The sequence below is a fragment of the Plecotus auritus genome (genome assembly GCF_963455305.1).
Source record: "Plecotus auritus genome assembly, chromosome: 3".
Taxonomy (NCBI): domain Eukaryota; kingdom Metazoa; phylum Chordata; class Mammalia; order Chiroptera; family Vespertilionidae; genus Plecotus; species Plecotus auritus.
In genome coordinates, this window is record NC_137772.1 from 125,011,492 (window position 1) to 125,035,631 (window position 24,140).

General features: G+C 38.6%; 1 protein-coding gene across 5 annotated transcripts in view; it reads right to left on the bottom strand.

The window, feature by feature from the left end:
* Nucleotides 1-24,140, bottom strand: part of PAN3 (poly(A) specific ribonuclease subunit PAN3) — a gene marked incomplete at its 5' end in the record, with an annotated part of 196,405 nt that overhangs the window by 5,999 nt on the left and 166,266 nt on the right. For all 5 annotated transcript variants that reach the window (XM_080658498.1, XM_080658497.1, XM_080658496.1 and 2 more), the window contains 5 exons: nt 8,428-8,492; nt 8,954-9,083; nt 11,566-11,705; nt 16,229-16,319; nt 17,447-17,612. In XM_080658498.1, coding sequence (XP_080514624.1) covers nt 8,428-8,492; nt 8,954-9,083; nt 11,566-11,705; nt 16,229-16,319; nt 17,447-17,612 — 592 coding nt within the window. The remainder of the gene's footprint in view (nt 1-8,427; nt 8,493-8,953; nt 9,084-11,565; nt 11,706-16,228; nt 16,320-17,446; nt 17,613-24,140) is intronic.

Consider the following 24,140-nt stretch of genomic DNA (forward strand, 5'->3'; position numbering starts at 1 on the left):
AATAGAAACCTGTTTAGGAAACAAAAAGGGGGTAGATTTTGGTTTCCTACTCTCATGTGATGATATGAAAGTGTGCCCAATGTTCCTATTAGCACAATTCACCATAGCTAAGATTTGGAAACAGCCTAAGTGCCCATCAGCAAATGAGTGGATTAAAAAACTGTGGTACATCTACACAATGGAATACTACACTGTGGTAAAAATGAAAGAACTCCTATCATTTGCAACAGCATGGATGGACCTGGAGAGCATTATGCTAAGCAAAATATGCTAGTCAGAGAAAGATAAATATCACATGATCTCACTCATTTGTGGAATATAATAAACAACATAAACTGATGAACAAAAATAGGTCCAGAGACAGAAGCGTCGAACAGACAGTCAAACCTCAGAGGGAAGGTGGGGGAGAGGGGTGCTAGAGGTCAACCAAAGGACTTGTATGCATGCATATAAGCATAACCAATGGACACAGACACTAGGGGTGAGGGCATGTGTTGGGGTTGGGGGAGTGGGAGTGGCCAGGGAGAGGCCAGTGGGGGGAAAAGAAGACATATGTAATACTATAATAAATAAAACTTTTTTTAAAAAAAAAAGTGTGCTGTGAAGAACTAGAGAACTGACCAGATTACTAGTTAGTTTTCAGCAGCCTTTGGAACTATGGTCCAGTAAGGAAAACAAACATTCAAATAACCAAAAAAAGTTGTAACTGATTATTTAAATAATGCAATTAAGAAAAAGAGATATAGTACAGAACAGAAACATGAATTCTTCTGTAAGATAAAGATAGCTTTCCACAGGAAGCAGTGGATGCTCTTCCCAGAGGAAGGATGCTCCTTAGTCAAAGGCATCAATATTTGCAAAGGATCATTTAAGAAACTAAGAAAGGTCAGTGTGGCTGGGTGGGGTTGGAGGAGAAAAGACTAGAGGGAAAAAAAGGAGTACAAAGGGAGGGTTAGAGAGTAAGGACAAGGAGGAGAAAGAAAACACTAGGACAATGAGTGAGACAAAAAAGAGAGGAGAAAATTAAAAGCAAAAAAGGCAGATCTGAAGCAAAGATAAGAAGAGAGAGGTCAGATTATGCAGCCTTAGGTCATGTTAAAACATTAGTCTAAAAAAAAAAAGGAAAAGAAAAAATTAGTCTGCATTCTAAGAACAAGGGGGAGGGGGGCACTACATGGCTAAACGCAATTATATGTGTACTTTACAAAGATCATTCCAGGGACTTACAATTAAAATTGATTAAACACACCCATTTATCTGTTTTCTTTCAACCCCCCACCAAATCTATAATAAATGTCTTTAAAAGGGTGTAAACACACAAGGACAAAGGAATCAGGAGCAACAATAGCAGATACGCAGACACACACACACACACACACACACACACACAGAAATTTGGAAGGTAGAAAGCAAACAGGTAAGTGATATGACTTAGCAGAACTGAACAAAACTGAACTCTAATGCTACAGGGAGCACAAAAAAGAGATCACAAGAAGCCAGCCGTAACAGTGAGGCTCAGGGGCTGACATCATTAGGTATTGCTTAAAGGTCCTGGTGTGAACTGAGGCTGGAAACAACAGAGTAATAAAAGGTTCCATACAAAGCAAGCAGATAACCCATCTCTCAACCAGGAATCCTCCTAAACAGGGTGCACAGAGCATCTCCAGCCTCCGGTATAACAGGCAAAGCAGGAAATCAGGAACTGAGGAGTGGTGGGTGAGACAATTCAACCAACACTTTCCCCCTCCTTGCCTTCCCAAATCTTGGCTATGGGGTTTATACTACAGAGAGAAGGTTGGAAGATTCTCTTCTGGATATGCTGACCTGCCCAACAGAAATATGGACATTTGGAAGCCTACCAAAAAAACACACACAAAAGTCATACTTAACAGTATCACACATTCTGCTTTGTCACAATTTCTGCCTCCACAAGGAGCTTCCCATTAGATTTTTAGGACCTCATTTTATTTATTTACTAGAGACCCAGCACATGAAATTCATGCATTCGGGGGGGGGGGGGGTCCCTCAGCCCAGATTGCGAGAGGGCGCAGGCCAGGCCAAAGGACCCCACCGGTGCACAATTGGGGCAGGGGAGGGACGTGGGAGGTTAGCCAGCCGGGGAGAGCCTGCAGGAGGGCTCCAGTGCATGTCTGGCCCATCTCGCTCAGTCCCGATCGGCTGGACCCCAGCAGCAAGCTAACCTACCGGTCGGAGTGTCTGCCCCCTGGTGGTTAGTGCACATCATAGCAACTGGTCACCAGTCGACTGTCTGCTCCCTGGTGGTCAGTGAACATCATATCGAGTGGTTGAGTGGCCTTAGCATATCATTAGCATATTATGCTTTGATTGGTTGAATGGATGACCAGACGACTGTACATTTAGCATATTAGGATTTTATTATATACTAGAGGCCCAGTGCATGAAATTCGTGCACGGGTAGGTTACCCAGGCCTGGCCGGCAATCAGGACTGATCGGAGCCTTCCAGCTGCCAGCCGGAGCCTCCCTTCGTTCCACACTGCCCCCTGGTAGTCAGCACATGCCATAGCAAGCGATCGGTCTCTCGGTCAAACTCCCGTGGGGACAATTTGCATATTAGGCTTTTATATAGATAGAGGATTTATTTATTTATTTATTTATTTACTTATTTACTTATTTATATTATTTTAGAGAGGGAGAGAGATAAACATCAATGACAAGCATTGATCAGCTGCCTCTTGTATGCTCCCTACTGGGGATTGAGCCCACAACTCAGGCATGTGCCCCCATCAGGAATTGAACCAGCAACCTCTCAGTGCATGGGACAATGCTTAATCAACTGAGACACACCAGCCAAAGCTAGAACCTCATTTTCAGTATAAATGGACAGCCAAGCATCAAAAATGCTTTGGAGAATAAAACAAAGCAAAGCAAATTGTTTCCTATGAGATATTGCAGGAAACAGAACAAACTTAAAACCAAAAATCTCTAATTGACAGCCTTAGAGAAATAAAAATTAGACGCTGTAAGAGAGAAACAGAGTGCTAAAAGTTCTTAAAAATTAAAAATGATAGCAGAAATGTAAAAACTGAAAGAAAAACTGGAAAAAACATTTAATTTTAGACAAAATAACGTGATAATTGCCTAGAAAGTAGAACAAAAAGATATGATACAGTAAGTAGAATAGAAAATTAGAAAATCAGTTGCAAAGTCTAACATCTGAACAATGGGAATTCCAGAAAGAGAAAAGAAATTATCGAAGAAACAATGACTACAATTTCCTAGAAGTAAAGAACATAAGTTTCCAAGATGAAAAGGGCTTACATGTTGATTTAGCAGAATTAATTAAACACTCACATCAAGGCACATCAATCTGAATTTCTGAACATCAGTGATAAAGAAAAGACCCTAAAGCATGGTGGGAAGGGGAAGGATTTGGAAAGAAATGGCTTTAAATCTGTCTAGAAGTTAAAAAGACTATGGAGCAATGCCTCAGATTCTGAATGAGATGATCATTACTATTACTCAGCTATGTACTACTAGAGGTACTAACTAATTCAAATCACTCAAGAGGAATTAAAAGTATAGACATTAAAAAGGAAGAAATATAACTAACAATATTTGTATATATGACCATATATCAGAAAACCCAAGAGAATCTACTGAAAAACTGCAAGACAATAGGGCATAAAATTTATAGAAATCTATTATTTTCATGTACATTTGGTAACAAGCAGTCCAGAAGACAAAATTGGGGGAAAACTCCCATTTATAATAGCAATAAGAAAAAATACCTAAGAATAAACTTCTTGTGATATAACTATATAAGGAAGTCAAAAAAATACAATGACATGCCATTATCTGGTTAAGAGAACTCATCCTCTAAAAACACAAATGGTCCTTAAGTTTATTAATAAACCTAATATGTTATCTTCTCAATAAAAATACCATTAGGTTTATTGATCTTTTTTTAAGTAAAACAAGATAATTATAGAATTTATACAAAATACTAAATGGTTTTAGGAAAACAATAAAAACAACACAAAATAAAATGGACATAAGAAAGAACTAACACTAGTAGGTTTTAAAATGTCAATCCTTAAAACAGTGTAAAAGATGCTGCTTTAAACTAGTGGGATAAAGCTAGACTAGTCAATAGTTTTTGGACCACTGAATAGTCTTCTGGGATTCATACCTTACATCCTATAGAAATCCCAAATATATAAGTAATTTAATATAAAAAAAAGAAACCATAAGTATTCTAGAAGAAACCAAGAGATAATTCCTTCATAATCTTACAATGGAAAAGACCTTCCTAACTATGACTCAAAATCTAAAGGCATAAAGCAAGTTTCATCAATTAGACTACATATATAAATGCCTGCATGGGAAAAATTAGCAGTCAAAATAAAAATAAATTAAAATTTAAAAAACTCACAGGGCAAATCTCTCTTGATCCTATATAACACAGAAACCAGACAATCCAATTAAAAATAATAATGAGCAAAGGACAGAAAAGGACAAAAATGAATCAAAAACATAAACGATAGGCAATATGCTCATTAAGAATAAATAAATAAACAGATAAATAAATGAGGGAAATAAGCCAGTGAGAGAAAGTCAGCTATCACATGATCTCACTCATATGTGGAATCTAATGAACAAAATAAACTGATGAACAAAATAGATCCAGAGACATAGAAGCATGGAACAGAATGCAGTATCTGAGGGAAGGTGGGGAGGGTCAGTGGGTGGGAAGTTATCCAAGAACTTGTATGTATATATGCATAACCCATGGACATAGACAATAGGGTGGTAAAGGCGTGGAGCAAGGGGCAGGGGCAGGCTAGAAGGGGTCAATGGGGGGGCGGGGAACATATGTAATACTATCAACAATATAGATTTTTTAAAAAAAGAGTAAAATACAAAATAAAACTGCATTTATAAAGTTGACAAAAATCCAAAAAGTTTGAAAAAAGTATTGTTAGTGATAGACTCTCATGCATTGTAAACCTTCTGTAATAGCTATCAAATTATAGGGAGATTCCCACTGACCTAACAATCACAACTGGACCTATATTTATGCACACACAAAATTAAGAATTTAAGTGAGTCCCTACAACATTGTTAATACTGGCGCAAAAGACTGAAAACAACCCAAATGCTCATCAATAAGAACTAGAGAAATACTGCATCCATCCATAGGATGACCTATTAAATGGCCATAAATTATGAGGAAGCATAGCATATTTGGTTAAGAGCACAGACTGTGGAACCATACGGCCTGGATTCGAATCGGGCTCATATACTTATTTTGTGGTCTTAGACAAGGTATTTTCCTCTCTATGTCTCAATTCTCTGTTGAATGGGAATACTAACAACACCTGCATCACAGGGTTGTTATGAGGATTATGTTGTCATATTTGTAAACCATTGACAATAATGTTTAGAATACATATCTGAAAAAAAAAGATTTCCAAAATACATTGTTATGAGAAAATACGCCATATACAAAAAAAGCAATTGTGTGGTTTATAGTTCGTATATATTAAAAATTGATGGTGGGGTGTGGGTGTAAATAATATACTATCTATACTAATAAAAGAGTAATATGTTAATTAGACTGGATAGACCAGACATCTTCCAGACATCCAGAACTCCTTCTTGGACAAAGTCGCGGTGGCTGCGAGGGCCGAGTGAGGGCAGGCAGCCACGGCGGCCAGCAGTGGCCTGCAGCAGCAGCAGCAGGGTGATGGGGCAGCGCCTTCCCCTGATAGGTCCAGTCACCTCATGCAGAGGTGGTGGGGGAGGCCATGGCGTGGTCCCAGCGCCATGGCCCCTCCTTCTGCACAGGGGGCGGGAGAGGGGGCTGTGCAGTCGCAGAGCCTCCGCAGAGGCTGGATGGGGTGCGACCGCAGTGCCTCAACTTCCCCCAGCCCTTCCCCCAGGCAGCCTGGCCCCAGATCGCCCCTCCCCCCCCCACCAGTGGGTGGGTTCAGCGCTAAGAAGCAGCGAGCCCAGCTTCTGGTTGAGCCACACTCTTCACCCCACCACCCGCCCCTGGCTCAACCAGAAGCTGGGCTTACCCCTGGCAAGCACAGCAGAGGTGGCATGAGCCTCTCGTGCCTCCACAGCAGGCAGGCAGTAAGGAGCAAGGGGTCTTGGACCGCGAGAGGGATGTCCGAGTTCCAGCTTAGGCCCGATCCCCGGGGAGTCCTGGACTGTGAGAGGTCACAGGCCGGGCTGAGCGCCCCCCCCTCCAACCCCCTCCCACCCCAGTGCACAAATTTTGTGTAGCGGGCCTCTAGCATACTAGTAATAAAAGGCTAATACGCAAATCAACCGAACAGCAGAAAGACCAGTTGCTATGACACTCACTGACCACCAGGACTCAGACGCTCACCGCAGGAGCTGCCCCCTCGTGGTCAGTGTGCTCCCACAGGGGGCGTGTCGCTCAGCCAGAAGCTGGGCTCATGGCTGGTGAGCACAGCATCGGGGGGAGCCTCTCCCATCTCTATGGCAGCACTAAGGATGTCTGAGGGCTCTTGGACTGCAAGAGTGCACAGGCGGGCTGAGGGGACACCCCCTTGCCGAGTGCACAAATTTCACACACTGGGCCTCTAGTATAGTCATAACCTGGGAAGTGTGTATAAGAAACTAATAAAGGTTGGTGGCAGAAATTGGAGAGACTGGGCATATCAAGTATAAAAGAGAGATTTTATTATTTTTACTGTAAACCATTTTCTGCTTTAAAAAATATATTTATATATAATCTACTCAAAATATTTAACAAAAATCATTTTCTGAGGACAATCTAAAATTTTACACCCAATCACACTATTAATAAAGTGTGAAAGTAGCAAAAAAGATATTTTCAGACTGGCAAAAACTAAAAAACTCTCCTTTCTCACGAAGCTACAGGAGAGTATGCTCTATTAAATAAAGAATAAACCAAGGAAAAAGGCAAGAAACAGTTCATCTAACACAAAGGGAGAGACAATGAAGATTCCCAGGATAAAAGTGAAGGGAAGTTCCAGTTCTAAAGTGTGAGTGTGAGCAGGCTGAAAGCGCAACAGGCCCAGATAGGATCAGGAGGAAAGAGGTTCCAGGGGCAATTTCTCTGAGGGGGAGAAAAAAAGAGAAACTGATAGGCTACCTATTTTTTTGATCCCATGGAAAGGTGTTTTATAACTTGGGCAGAGAGTTTGGAATGAACTGGCGGTAAGTAGTTTTTTATTTGTTTAATAGTTTCCTATATAAGATCATTATTAACTCCATGAAAACAAAAATAAAATATAAAAGAAATAGTTATGATTACTAAGTGATGCAGCTGTTAACAATACTTACCTTGTTATAAAAATGTCAACACTAAATAAAGACTTAACTCAAAATTTATGGATTAACTGGTTGTGTGTGTGTCCAGTTAAGGGAAGAGATGTGAAAATTGAAGCATCTTTCACAGGACAAAATAGTTTGCTTAGTTAAATGATGAAAAAAAATCAAGAAAAAGTACCATAAGCATACATCTATAATAATAAAAGCGTAATATGCTAATTAGACCGACGGCCAAACGTCCGACATTCTGGACGACCTTCCGGACAAAGCCAGGGCTGCAAGGGCCGAGGCAAGCCGCTGTAGCTACGAGGGCCAAGCCCCTTGCACGAATTTCATGCATCGAGCCTCCAGTTTAAAAATAAAGAGATAAGTGCCAGAAGAAACATAAGAGTTCCTAAAATATGGTTCAACATAGTCATGTTCTATTTAGAAAAAATTATTAGCAAAAATACTGAGTCTTTTAAACTTGAAGAAATATAAGTGAACTTGAATTCTATGGTCAAAAAAATCCCTCAAGCAAAGACATTTATCTATTTCTATGAACAGAGGTAACATTCCTGAACTGTAATTTACACTGTAGGCACAATAGCTGTGATACTGCCCTAGCTGTCTTTGATAGTTGAGCAGTTCAAACATCAATTCTGCTTCTTTCTTGAACATATGATTAACTGACAAATGAGGCAGAACTAAATGGCAAATAATGTAAGACGGTGATAGCACTGATATGAAATAGAAGATAAGAGACATGCAACAATTAAGAGATTTCTGAAATCTCTAATCTGACCTAAATTGACCAAACTTCAAAACGGAGACAGGGTTAAGGCAGTACTGATCACCATTAACTGTCCACTTATGTGCAAACCACACTGGAGATCTAGCACAGTATATTTTCTTTATGTACATATGTATGTGAAATTCTTAAGGACAACCATGCCTAGGCTGTAGTTTAAAAACAGCACCCTTATTAATGATTAACAATAGGCTTAAAGTTACTTCACATGAGAATTTTTCCCTTTTCCAAATAAAACCAGTTAAGGATAAGGTATACCGAATCTTATTATGCAAAAATCATGCCCTTGATTGAAAGCGTGTTATAAAATACTGTAAATCCTTACTCCGGCCTCTCATTGATTGTTCCCAATTTTGCTAGAAGCCTAAACAGTCTTCCATTTTGAACCTCCTATAAAACATTTTAAAAAGAGACAGAATATTAATGTTCAAGCTAACTGAATATAAAAGCAAAAGTTTACAAAAATTGGTATCCCGCACCAATATTACCTTTAACCAACAAATCCTAATATTCCAACCTTCTGGTTATACTTCTAAATACAATGTGCCCATGCCATTCAATAGTAATACTCAAGATTATACAGCTGGTCACTTTTTAAAATTTTGTTAAAATAATTCACGTGGAAAAAAAAAAATCAAGATTTTTCTCAAATGACTGTAGCAAGACGATGAACAAAAAGAAGAAAACGAGTGCCACATAGGAAATTAAAATACTAATCATTAAGTGTGGGCAAAAATATGTGCAATCTTAACCAACTATGCACTATATTCTGCACAATAATTAATATGCTTTTTAGTGATTTATACACAGAGACGCAAGCCTGTATACAGACTCTTAAATGCCCTCTTTACCTTTGCAAGGTCCTCCTCTATGACATCATTCCTCATTTGAGCAGCATCCAATTGAGTATAAAATCGAGCACCAATCATGGGCATGATGTCATTAACACTTCGCATCCTGTTTTGATCAGTCAACAGATACCTACCCAACACACAGAAGAATTACTTGAATGCCAAACATGCAATTTGAAAAACAACATAACCCACAAGCATGTAGCTACCATTGCTGCTATCAAATCAGTGCGCACAATTTTGCAAACATTTTTTCATGCAAGTCAGGTTCACTTTTCTCTGGAAAAATCTTAAGAGCCAATGGAGAAAACTGTAAACGTGTTTCTTTCTCTGCATTTTTACTTTTTATTATGAAAATGAGAAAGGAAAATTGAATAGGGTTATACTTACCATTTCCATTCTCAAAACCTTCTTTATGATAAGTGAGAGATGAAAAGATTGCTACAGATTTTTTTGGAGAGGTGAAATAGGGGTTGGCTGTAGGGGTTCCTCAACAATAATTTCTGAAACTAAACCTGGGTCTTCAATTTTGATAAATCAAACGAGCCTCAGCTTTTTAGGAAGCTGTCTCTGCTCTGCAAGTTCATTTACCAGCTATCATGGTATATTTATTTCTGAGAAATCTTCATGCACTAATACACATCAGAAGAGACCAATTAAATTTCTTCTATCATTACAACTAAGGCAGAAAAAAATTTATGTTCCAAAGGGCCACGTTTTAGAACACAATAATAATTAATCACCTATTATTGCTCATTCTGATAGGTAAGACATTTCCTAACCCTTCTCATTAAATAAGCCTCCAACTCATTCATTCTCTGCTTATACTTGTCTTATTTTCTTCATAGGGTTTATCATTATCTGCAAACATCTTACTTGTTCACATGTTTATTAACTCCTCCCCATTAAGGTTGAAGCTCCAGAAGATGAAAATTTTATGCACCTGTTCAAAGCATCTTTAGCATCTGGCATATAGCAGGCATTCTTTCATTGAATAAATGAATGGTTATATTCATGTGGACAATCGATATCTTACCTATTCATCTTATAATTACTGACATATTTACATCTAACTACTCATTTTGCAAGCTACATGACTTTGGCAAGTTACTTTACCTCTCTCTCAGCTTTGCCACCTTTAAAATGGAGCTAATAATGGTACCTAATTCCTAGGGCTCGGGAAAGAATTAAGAGACTTAATTCATATCAATCAGTTTGAAAGTGCCTGCTACATGGCTTACTGCTCTATAAATTTTAGTTATTGGCTAATATTAAAGTATGACTTTTGCTGATTCACTTTTTATTAAGGAAAATTTCAAAATTTACATGAATAGAGAAAATTATTACTAAATCTCCATGTACCCATCACCCAGTTCCAAAAACTGATAATGTGTGGTCAACTCTGTTACATTTATATCCTTTACTCTCTCTTTTTTAAAAGGAAATTTTGGAGATTATAACTTGAGATTAGAGACATCCTAGGTGCTGCAAACTAAGGCCAGAAATCACAGTTGTGATCATATATGAAGCAAATATTTTCACTTAAAAGAGAAATCATCTTATTTAATTATTAATAGGAAACAGGTATCACTGGCTCTGTCACAAAGACACTTATGCCAATGTAACAAAGCTCAGGTAACAGCCCCATCCTCCATCCCTCAATTCCATACCCCAAGGCCAGTCCAAAAACAAATGGAATCAGGGCTACAAGAAAAATCAGAAGGAACAGCTGGAAGCTAAAGAGAGACTGAAAAGGATCAATAAGCTCTAATTGCTTCTAGAACATAATACGATAAAGTGCAATAGAGACTTCCTAGCATGTGTTCTCTAGAACAACTTATAAGGGTTGTCTGGAATTTCCAAATCTTAGAGGTATCTTGGACAGGGAGCAGTCCTTCTGTGGTGACAGTAGTCCACAGTGGGTTTTTCTTACACCAAATTTATTTCAAACCTGCACACAAGGTTCCTTGGAGTTTGAAGATACTAGAGAAGCATAGAGACCTTTACATATATGTTTTCTGGAATGGATGTTCTGGCCATAGAGTATGTAACTGAATCACACACGAGGTTTATTTATGACAGCTTTCACAAAGGTAACGACCACTCTCTAGAGCAGTCGTCACCAACCACTGGTGGTCCGTGAGGTCCGAAAGGTTCGTGACCACTGCTCTAGAGCAGCACTAACAACAGCTTTCTGAGATGATGGAAATGTTCTATGTCTACACTGTCCAATATTAGCCAGGAGCTACAAGTGGCTTTTGAGCTCTTGCAAAGTGGCTAGTGAAACTGAAGAACTAAATTTTATTTCATTTTAACTAGCTTAAACTTAAAAGGTCATATGTAACTAGTAGATACCAATGCAGCCTTAGAGGGTTCCCTTTGGCAAAATGTTTAAAACATTAGTAACTGATTTAAACACACTGGTTTATAAATTTATTCCAAGAAATATATACTTAGCAATAAAAATAAATTACAAGTTGCTTAATTGTGTTTTGCCTGATTTTAAATAGCAGACAGTAAAATAAACAGAATCACGATTAAAAGGCCCTTATGAAACAGCTGTCTTATCTCATATGACCATTATACATGTTTAATCGTACATTAAAACTTACAAAATCAGGTTCTTCAGGTCAGAAGAGTAGTTGATTGTCACCAGTTCCATGGCTTTCTGTAAATTCTCTCGCTGAATTCCTGCCAAAGAGTTGCAAGCCAAAGCCAACACAACTTTTCCTAATGATATCAGATCTGCTTGCTGACATGGAAGAATAAATATATCTTTTAATTTTTATTTTAAAGATACAAATTTAATATACCCACACTATTGCCTGCATGGAAAAAGTCCTTATACAAAGAAGCTGCAGAGCTCAGCACAGGGGTCTCAAATATTAATGATCATCAGAATCAGAGGGGAGCTTATCAAAAAGAATTTCTGAGCCTCTCTACCAGAGATTCTCTTCAATAGGTCTGGAAACAGGCCCAACGTTTTTAAAAGTACCCAGGTAATTCTGATGAACGTAGTTCTAGGTCTACACTTTACTTAAATAGAGCTGATACTCTTACAATTATAAGAAATTTAAGGCTGGTTACTGTACACTTGCTTCACTCTGATCATTGCCATTTATAATATGCACTTTCTCATTTTCAACGATGCCTAAAACATAGCATGCACTTGAAAATTTACTTGAAGAAAACTTATTCCATTATTCCAAACACATCAACCATTACCTGATTTTTCAAGTATGTTCTTTAGGACCCTGAAAATGCTGCCAACCCAATGATATCCCTTCTGTTGATGTTCTAAACAGACAATTATATTCCCATTGCAAAAGATCTTTGAGCTCCCTAACCACCTAGTTTCCTATGGGTTTGTTTTTTTCTTTTTTTCAAATTTACCAGTCTGAGGCCTTACTTCTGAAAGGATTTTCAAAAAACAGCTAGATGAATTGAGGTGAGCTCTCCTTTACCTACCTATTATAACTCCATGAAACAAAATGGTCACCTCAAAAGGCCCTGCTTGGCAGATAACTATTAATAAGCACATGCCTGGGAGAATGCAGCAGCTCAGAGTTAAGTGAAATCATCTAAAGTAATTTCTACAAAAAACTTCTGTAAATCTTCAAAATCTGAGATCTCATCTGAATTATTGGATACATGTTCATTTACTGAATATTGGTTTAGTATAAGGAGTTTTCAAACTTAGCTATACATTAACATCATCTGAGGAGCTTAAAAAACAAAAAACAAAAAATCGCCCAGTGGCCATCTCACTTCTGATGTCATTAGTCTGGGGTAAGATCTAGATACTGGTATTTTTCAATGCTTCCACAAGAGATTCTGATATACAGCCAGGGTTGAAACCTACTGGTTTTGTGGAATGTTTATAATGGTATATTTGTGACATCAGGGGAGTATTTCAAGGCAATCATTAATGAAACTTTAGCGCTATAAAACTATCCTTAGCAACATTCTACCCAAATAATAAAGTATAAGAGGAAGTTAAACTCCATTACTAAAATAACATGAAAAAGTTCAAATTTAAAAATTTACCCCAAACTAGCATTTGTGAATCTGACACTATGAACATAAGATCCCATAATCTGTGGAAAAACTGATTAGAAAAACAAGCTACTTTGAATCTATAAGAACAAAAGATACCACGAATGCATGCCAGAGAAACTGTTTAGAACTTCATTAGAGGTACAGAGTTAGGAGCCAGAGGAAGAAGGGAAGGTGGCATGGGAAAGGTCACTGCTGCCATCGTTTCGTTTCTTTCTCTGGAGGGCAATGCCATGAACAAACTGAAGAAGGGTTCCCCTCAGTCATTCTCAAGATCAAGTAAACATTCCAAGTTACATTAAATGAAATCATAAATCAGTGCATGTAAATACTAACTGGAAATTTCTCTAAGTGTTGCAATCCATTGTCGTCAGCAAAGCACACTGAAGGTTATTTATCAAGTATGTGAGCAGCATGTACCAACACACAACCTTCCAACCCTTAAAACAGTAGAATTTTCAGGTTAGCTCCACTCTGAATTGATGCTGTAACTACACCTCCCACTTAGAACATCCCATTAATCCCTAACACAAGACAGGAAAACAAAAATCCAGGAGAACTGAAGGATTGATGGGTTTAAAGAATAGCAGCATCTGACTTAAGCACTTCCTACCACCATTCTAAAACTGACCAAAGGTAGGAGTATTCACTTTAGAAATAAAATGTACATGTCACATAATCCAGATTAAATTAGAACTATTTTTAAAATAAAAGACATTAATCAAGTCCTGATTAATTAAGAGAATTTAACATCATAAAAACTCTATAACTCTCCTTTCCTTATTTCCCAGCTAAATAATTTTCCAGTTGTTATTTTGCTTCTTACCTCCATCTGGTTTTCCCCCCATTTGTTGAATTCTGGAGGTTTTCCCCCCAACTCATTTTCAGTTTCTTCCTGATTCTTGATTTCTTGATTTTTCTGATTCTATCTATGGCTCTACTTATGTCCATTTTACTGAAAGTCAGTCTCTATTCACGTGTCTGAAACAGACTATGAAAAATAGACTACAAGAAACAATGTACTCCTTTCTCATGTGCCCTCTTCGCTATAAAATCACAATCCCCTCTTTGGAACTATTTTTAATTCTCTCCGTTACCTTACTATAAGCTATATAAAAAAATATTCCACACATATATACCACCCCCCAAAAATAAAGAAAATCTGATATATCCTTTACTGCTGAAAATAAAGGGACAGTGACAACAGGTTGAAAGAAGCCTGAGTTTATGAATTAAGGCAGTTGTTAATTTATCAATCAATTGCCCCAAATGCTTACTTAAAAGTTATTTGTTTGTAACTCCGGGATTACTTTTTCTTATGAAGAATTGTTTTTCAAGGTTAACTTCACAACTTGTAACATAACTGAAGTAATGTATATTTTGCAAAGAAAAAAATGGGAAATAATACTGTTGTGACACTAATGGGGGGAAAGATTTCCTTTATACTAGTAATTAAAATAAAAGGAAACTCTTCAGAATAGAGTAGAATAAGGAGATACTGTATGGCTGTTTTTTTAAATGTAAACATGAGGTTTCCAAATACTTTCAATAGAGATTGATGGCACTAGTTCTAAATTTCTCTTCCAAAGTTTAATATTATTTTCCTGATATATGAAAATCACTAGTATTTTTAACAGCCAATAATCAGTCACTTTTAGGAGCACAATACATTATAAAGAACAATTTTCAGAGCCAATTAGTTAGTCAATAAATATAAGACAGAAGATAAGGAAAGTAGGTAAGAAACAACCATCCTAGATTTAAAAAAGAAAAAACAAAGGGGGAGCAAATCTCTTAGGCAGAAAGGAAGCTGCTGCCATTGGGGGGAAAGTAGCCAGATTCTTCCACGCAGTGGCCACTAAGTGGTGCGACCAATCAGGACAGCTTGGCTACTACTGAGGTTAGGTGGGCACAAACAGAGCAGGAGACATGAAAGGTCTGCATACAACTAACCGAATGTGAAGAGTAGCTCCAACTCTTTGGGACTGCACTGCCTGTGGTAAGAGAAGGCTAGGCATGAATTGGAATACTAAGCACTATGTAGACTCTACTTCTCAGTCTGTTCTTTCCTTTCTGTTCTGAAATTTTGTCTTATGATAAAGTGAAATGAAATCTTTCAAGATTTAAACAAAAAATGTTTAAATGAGAAGGACAATGGGAAGGTGAGGTATCCTTGTTTTTCCATGAAATAAGAAGATATTCTGCCTTATATCAACTTCTGTAAGTTAATAAATGTTCATAAACACAAAAATATTTTTACACAAAGAGAACATTGCCTTAAAATGACAGTTGAATAGCCTCCGAAAAATGTATTGTAATACAAACTGAATGATCTGAAACATTATTTTAAATAGCACATCACTTGCACAAAGTAATCAGGGCAAAAGCAGCTACATTTAACACTCCTTACAGAGGTAAGTTCTTATTCTACACCTTAGGATTAATCAAGAAAAAAGAAATAAAAAGCTAAGTACAATGGGACCTAAGTCCAAACTATTATTATGAAATCATACTATAATCAAATTCTGATAATGTACAAGAAGTGATGGGCCTTGACTAAGCAAAAGAAAAAAATTACTTGCCCTAACTGGTTTGGCTCAGTGGATACAGCGTTGGCCTGCAGAATGAAGGGACCCAGGTTCGATTCTGGTCAAGGGCATGTACCTTGGTTGCAGGCACATCCCCAGTTGGGGGTGTGCAGGAGGCAGCTGATCGATGTTTCTTTCTCATTGATATTTCTAACTCTCTATCCCTCTCCCTTCCACTCTGTAAAAAATCAATAAAATATATTTACAAAAAAAATTACTTAAAAAATGGCAATACAACACTTTCTTTGAAAGTATTTCTAAAATTTTCAGATTGGTAGTAGGACAACTGTTCTAAAAGTAAAAAAGTGAAATCTCGTTTAATTCATTCAGCTGACCAATTAATCTGTTTTAATTCTGCTGAGGACAAATACCCTAATCATATAAATACATTTTCATTTGAACAGCTAGAGTCATTAATTCTGTATATTCCAACTTATGAGGGCTCTACACTAAATACATCAGTGATTAAGAAACAGATGTTCAAAGTTTGCATAAAAGTCACCCAGAATAAATTAAAATCTACACTTAAAACCCTGAAGTACTTTAAAATAAACAGAATTTGTCTTAAAAAAAAACAAAAAAGACTAAGCCTTAAGTTATTAAGTAGGTATTCATGTTAATTCTTACTCACCTGGTATTGAGCCATTAATGCCAATGGATTATTATTCTGGCTGTTATCAAATGTTAAGACATCAAATACACCAACACAATTTACTCGCAACCTTTAAAGATCAGAGATTTAAAGAAAATAATTAAAATGAGATTTTGAAAATTACATATTAGTGGAAATTTATCATTTCCTGTAGTATTTGGAAGAATCTCAGAATATTATCTACTCTAACCTTCTGTCCTACTCCCATATAGCCTCTACTAATCACTATTTTAGAGATGAGAAACTAAGGCTCAAAGATATTACGGTTATAAAAGTCAGTAACCAATAAAACCAGGACTATAACTCGTATCTTTGACTACCAGCCCAGTGGTCTTTTCACTGTACCAAGCTGCTTCATTCATGTAAAGAGCAGTACTTAGCGTCCTAACACTTGCTGAAGATATATTAGCCAATATTAAAGCATCTTACATGTATTAATTCATTCAATCCTCTCAATAATCTTATGAGACAGGTACCTTAAAATGTAGAAAATGGTGAGGAGAGTACCCGTCTCATAAGGTTATTGAACACATAGATGTTAAGGAACTTGATCAGGGTCATAAAGACAGCAACTAGCAGAGCCAGGAAGCTAAGTCACCTGGTACTACATCTTGAGCTCTTCATACTACACTGCCCAAGACAAGTCTCAAAATTACAACTCAAATGAAACTCTGCTGAAGTTAGGGTCTGTCTACTTAACTCTGTCAGTGGTTCTCAAAGCATGTGACCCAATCAGTAGCAACAGCATCACCTAGGAACTTGTTGGAAATGAAAACTCTCAGGCCCTGCTCCATATTTACTGAATGAGAACTCTAGGTCCAAATTTGAGCCCAACAATATGTGATAAATAAGCCCCCCAGGCAATTCTGATTCAAGCTAAAATTTGAGAATCACAGTTGTACAAAGAAAAGTTGTACTGATATTACTTATATATCCCCCCAACCCTAACCATACATACCTCCAAACCCTTACAAGATTCTTGGTTAATAACCAGGCTTTTTTTTTTTTTTTTTTTTAAAGAATTCAACTTTTTTTTTTTTTTTTTTTTTTTTAATTACAAATGAACTCAAAAGTCACAGCAATTCTTCTGGATGGAATATATGAAAAGGTAAAATTAAAACAAATCATCATGCTTTGTTTAAAACCGGTCATAGGTTAAATGTGCAATAAAGAAGCCAAAACTCAAAATGCTAGTACCTTGTTTTGCCAGTTATCAGAATCTTTGTTGGGTCCATAACTCGACATGCCAAACCTGCTGTGTGAATGGTACGCAGTGCAGAACTCAATTGGACAATATATGCCCAAATAAGAGATTCTGGCAATAATCCCGCATGCTGTCTGGGCAACGGTCCATCATGTTGACCTATAAAGCAAATAATAATTTTAAAAACTTATTTAAATAATCAACTAAAAGACTAAAACATTCAAACCAAAATTAACAGAAAATAATCACTTATATTCATGGTATAATTTGTCAATTTATACATATGTATACATGTAAAATTTAAGTTTAGTCTGTAAGTAAGAAGGGACAAGCCCAAAATTTCCCAATTTGAGATTATACCTTTACATTATTATTAGCAGCAGAGCTCTCACTGAACTGTTCTTTTCTGTGACCACTGTAACAAAAATCATTTTAAAAATCTGTATTTAATTGTGAACGAAATAAATATAAATCTGATTAAAAACAGAAACTATAGATATTGTTATTTAACTTAAAATATGGATAATCCTACCTTATGTTATTGTTCAGGCATGTGAGACCTGTTCATTTTGTGGCTTAAGGAAAATAAAAGTCTCTACCATCATTTATGCTGAATGTTTTCTTATTCTCCTTCTACTGCTCAGCCATGTCAGTTAGATATGATAACATCCAATTCACAAAGACAAGAATATAAAACACTAAATGTCATTTATGTGTAAAGTTAAAACACAAAAACATCTGGTCTACCATAAAGAGTCATCATTTTGATTCTATTGATTCTTGTGTGCTGGAAGCCAAGATCAACAGTAATTAATATAAATGTGAGAAGTCCAGTCAGAAGGCTGAATGGGGCTTTGATATTCACAGGGCTGAATATCTGCATTTTATTACCTGCTGCTGACTCAATGGCAACCTCCCTAACCTGATAATCCTTTTACTGTTTACTAAACATTACTATTGATATGTCTGTTTGCATTCCTAAAAGGCAATTGTGTATTGTAGTAAATAAAAGAAGATGGGTGCAGAGATTCAGTGGAGCTCAGTCTCTTGAACTAAATTCACAGCTGGCTTCCCCCATAATTTCCAAATTTATATTTCTTGTCTTGTGTATTAATTTGCACATCAGCTCTTTCTCTAGGCCTTTGAACCCAGGTCACACAGGCCCTGGCTTCACTAGTGTTTCCTGATATTATTTTCTGAGTCATTGTTAATTCTTTTATCAGTACAAAAGGAGCCATATAAACTTAATCCAGATTTTGTAGTTATAGTAGTACCCCCTTTCTTGCAGTTTTTTTTCTGTGGTTTCAGTTAAATAATGTTGACCACAGTTAGAAATTAAATTGCCCCAACAATCAAGATCATCTGCTCCTGACATCCAGCCATCGACATTGTCATGGCTCAATGATACAGAATCTCCTGAAGCAAATGATACAGAATCTCCTGAAGCAGAAGATTCTAATATATCATCAAAAAGGTCAATAGTTGCCTACATCACAATGCCTGTCATTCACCTCACTTTATCTCATCACATAAGCATTTTATCATCTCACATTATCACAAGTACAACAATATATTTTGAAAGAGAAAGATAGAAACCACATTCACATAACTTTATTACAGTATATTGTTACATAATTGTTTTATTATTGGTCATTGTTATTAATCGCTTACTGTGCCTAATTTATCAAAGGTATGTATAGGAGAAAATATCATACAGATACACATACACACAAACACACACAAGGAATTTGGTTACTACTTGCAGTTTCAGGCATCCACTATGGGTCTTGGAATGTATTTCCTGCAGATAAAGGATAACTACTGTATTTCTTTTTTATTTTACGGAAGAAGAAAATTTTTTTATAACCATTTTTTGAGAGAGGGGGGAGAGAGAAAGAGACAGAGAGCAACTTCAATGTGACAGAGAAACATCAATCAGTTGCTTCCCACGTGCCCTGACCAGAAATCAAACCCAAAACCTGGGTAAGTGCCCTGATAGGGAATCAAACCATCAAATAGCCCTAGGCGGTTTGGCTCAATGATAGAGTGTCCACCTGCAGACTAAAGGGTCCTGGGTTCGATTCCAGTCAAGGGCATGTACTTTGGCTGCAGGCTTCTCCTCAGCCCAAACCCTGGTAGGGGCTTGTGCAGGAGACAACCAATTGATGTGTTTCCCTCACATCGATGGTTCTCTCTGTCTTTCCCTCTCTCTTCTACTTTCCCTAAAAATCAATGGAAAAATATTCTCAGGTGAGGATTAACAGAACACCAAATAACAGGCACACCGCCCAGGGCAGGGCTAATGTATTTCAGAGAACGTAACCTTATAAATCCAAGTGTTCATATAGTTGTAAACAAACCTTTTGTCAATCAGATCTAAAGACAGTTAAATGGTTAATTGTAGAGATACTAAATAGCAATTAGGTAGTTATGGCTTGCCATAAAATTTCCAGGAAAAAGCAAATTTAAAATTCAAAAACTGCTATCCCTCAATTTAGACAGAACTAAAGATAATAAAATATGGCCCAGAAGGCATGACTCAGTGGTTGAGCATCGATCTATGAACCTGGAGGTCAGGGTTCGATTTCCTGGTCAGGGCACATGCCTGGGTTGTGGGCTTGATCCCCAGTGTGGAGCATGTAAGAGGCAGCCAATCAGTCATTCTCTCTCACCATTGATGTTTTTCTCTCTCTCCCTTCCTCTCTGAAATAAATGAAAATATTATAATAAAAGAAAGGTCATAAAATCTGGAAAACAGTGTTAGATGACTCAGAATGTGGCTCTAGTGATAAATGCCAAGAAAATGTCAAAGACATTGACAAAGAATGTAAATAAAACTATTTATTAAATGTGATAATAAGGAAAAGGAATATTTATAACAAAGTAGAAGTCGGATGCATGAATTCATGCACCAGTGGGGTCCCTCGGCCTAGCCTGTAGAATGGGGCCAAAACCATGCATCCAAGGGGTCCCAGATTGCAAGAGGGCACAGTCCAGGCCAAGGGACCCCACTGGTGCACGACTGGGGCCGGGGAGGGACGCGGGAGGTTGGCCAGTCAGGTAGGGACCGCGGGAAGGCTCCAGGGTGTGTCCAGCCCGTCTCGCTCAGTCCCCATCAGCCAGACCTCAGCAGCAAGCTAACATACAGGTAGGAGCATCTGCTCCTGGTGGTCAGTGCACGTCATACTGACTGGTCGACTGTCTACCCCAGTGGTCAGTACATGTCATAGTGAGTGGTTGAGTGGCCATAGCATATCATTAGCATATTACGCTTTGATTGGTTGACCAGATGACTGGACACTTAGCATATTAGGCTTTTAATATATAGGATAAGTCCTTACTATGTTCCAGATACTGTCTAGTTATATATACATATTTTCTCATTTTATCTTTTTTTTTAAAATAAATCTTTATTCAGATTATTACAATTGTTTCTCCTTTTCCCCCCCATAGCTCCCCTCCACCCTGTTCCCACCCAACCTTCTGCCCTTACCTCCACCACACTGTCCTCATCCATGGGTGTATGATTTTTGTCCAGTCTCTTCCTGAAGCCCCCCATACCCTTTTCCCCCTGAGAATTATCAGTCCACTCCCTTTCTATGCCCCTGATTCTATTATATTCACCAGATTATTCTGTTCCTCAGGTTTTTAATTCACTTGATTTTTAGGTTCACTTGTTGATAGATATGTATTTGTTGTTCATAATTTTTATCTTTACTTTTTTCTTCTTCCTCTTCTTTAAGAATACCTTTCAGCATTTCATATAATACTGGTTTGGTGGTGATGAACTCCTTTAGCTTTTTCTTATCTGTGAAGCTCTTTATCTGCCCTTCAATTCTGAATGATAGCTTTGCTGGGTTGAGTAATCTTGGTTGTAGGTTCTTGCTATTCATCACTTTGAAAATTTCTTGCCACTCCCGTCTGGCCTGCATAGTTTCTGTTGAGAAATCAGCTGACAGTCGTATGGGTGCTCCCTTGTAGATAATTAACTGTTTTTCTCTTGCTGCTTTTAATATTCTCTCTTTGTCTTTTGCTCTTGGCATTTTAATTATGATGTGTCTTGGTGTGGTCCTCTATGGATTCCTTTTGTTTGGGGTTCTGTGCGCTTCCTAGCCTTGTAAGTCTATTTCTTTCACCAGGTGGGGGAAGTTTTCGGTCATTATTTCTTCAAATAGGTTTTCAGTATCTTGCTCTCTGTATTCTTCTGGCACCCCCATAATTCTGATGTTGGTATGCTTGAAGTTGTCCCAGAGTCTTCTTACACTATCTTCAAATTTTTGGATTTTTTTTTCTTTTTGCTTTTTTGGTTGAGTGTTTTTTGCTTCTTTATATTTCAATTCTTTGACTTGATTCTTGTGTTCCTCTAGTCTGTTGTTGGGTCTCTGTATAATATTTTTTATTTCAGTCAGTGTATGTTTAATTTCTAGTTGGTCCTTTTTCATATCTTCGAGGGTCTCGTTATATTTATTGGCCTTTTCTAGGATATTCTTGAAGAGCCTTATAACCGTGGTTTTGAATTCTATATCCAGTCGTTTGTTTTCCTCCATTTCTTTCATTTGTGATCTGTTTCTTTGGTGCCGCATTTTCACTGCTTCCCTGAGTTGGTAGGGTAGATTTGTGTGCTAGGTTTCCTATATGGCCCAGTGGGTCTGCCTCCCCAGTTAACCTGAGGTGGACACTCTTGGTGCACCCCTTTGTGGACTGTGTGTACAGCCTTGTTGTAGTTAAGTCTTGATTGTTGTTGGTATCACTGGGAGGAACTGACCTCCAGGCCAGTTGGCTGTAAGGATCAGCTGTGTCTACGCTGGGAGAAGTTGGGTGCTGGAGACAGCCTTATAGGATTAGACTTGCCAAATTGCAATAGCCTCTGTGCTCAGCTTGGATGGGGTGGAGTCTCAGGGCGGGGCGGACAGTCTTGGCTTCCAGTCAGCCTTGCCCTTGTGTGCGCGCGCCTGCAGACCTCTGCCTTCCCCGGCTCCCGAGTCTCCACCCTAGAGTCCAGATTCCCCTCACAAGAGCGTGGGTCCCCAGGGGCTCGCCTGGAACTGGGGTTCAGTGCAGTCAGAATTGGGGTTCAGTGCAGTCAGGAGCTTCGGACTCCCTTCTGCTAGGGAAAGCCTGTGGCAACCTCCGCAGCCTTTGTGCACACTGGCGCGTAAGCCTCCAGAACCCTGCCTGCCGGAGCTCCCCCGGGTCGCCCCCAGGTCTCCGAGTCTCCGGGTGCCTTTCTCTCTACCTGACAGTCCAGACTCCCCCTGTATGAACCTGGGTCCGCGGGGTTTCGCCCAGGACTGGGGTTCAGTGCAGTCAGAACTCGGGTTCAGTGCGGTTGGGGGCTTCCTTCCCCCTCCCGCCAGAGACAGTCAGCCAGGCTCTCAGCTGCCCTTCCCTCTGCGCGCACAAAGACCCTTTGCCGTACCTCCAATTCTCTGTGAGTTTTTCTCTTTCCTTCTAGTTGTAGAATTTTCACTCAGCCAGCTTTCCTGTGGTTCTGGATGGTGTCCGTTCTGTCTTTTAGTTGTAGTTTTGAAATTGTTGTGCGAGGCAGCAGTTTAGGTGCTTACCTATGCCGCCATCTTGGTTTCTCCTCCACATTTTCTCATTTTAAACCTCTAATCATAACTCCTATATGGTATGGTATTATTATTATTACCATTTTCTAAATTAGCATATTCCATACAATATGCAGTTTTTGTGCTAATAAATTAAAAAGTATAAGAAAACATTAGACTTCCATCTATGTCTCTACAAGTTTATACAAACATTGGCCTTTATTTTCTTTTTTTAATACTCACCTTGGGGCTTGGGGGGAGAGTAAAGGTGGTGGAATAGGTAAACACGGTACTCGCCTCCTCCTATAATGACATCAAACTTACAACTAAACGACAGAACAATCATGATTCAGAGCCACCTGAAATCTGACTGAAGCTAAGTCCTACCACTAGAGAATTAAAGAAGCCACATTGAGACTGGTAGGAGGGTCAGAGATGCGGAATAGGTCAGTCCAGTGGTCGGCAAACTGCGGCTCACAAGCCGCAGTTTGCCGCTCTGTTGACTAATGAGTTTGCCAACCACTGACCTAGACTCTCGATTCCAATAATTACAGGCTGTTGTTGTTCCTTGTGATTAAGCCCCTATCCCAGTGGTCGGCAAACTCATTAGTCAACAGAGCGGCAAATTGCAGCTTGCGAGCTGCATGTGGCTCGGGAGCCGCAGTTTGCCGACCACTGGGTTAGTCTAACATCCATGTGTGGCATTATTTTAATCCAGAGGGATATCTTGTCTGCGGAAGTACACACCTAAGGATCAGGAGTTCCAGCTCCACTCAGGCCAGGGTTCCAGTGCCAGGAAGATAAGTCCTAGTAACTTCAGGCTGTAAAAATCAGCGGGTATTACGGCTGAGTGACACAAAGGCTGCCAAGAGTCCCATGCACTTCTTCTTAAAGGGCCTGCACATTCTCTCCTTCTAAGGTTCAGTGCTAGAGCAGTAGTTTGGAAAGATCCAGGGACATATGGGGGAGGGGGAAAAGCTAAATTGTCTGGCATCAGAGCAAGAACTGGGAGTCAACTTTCTCCCAAACAAAAGTGTTGACAGAGATCTACCGTTGTGGCTCAGTGGTTGAGCATCAACCCAGGAACCAACAGGTCACATGCTTTAGTTGCGGGCTTGATCCCAGTAGGGGCCAT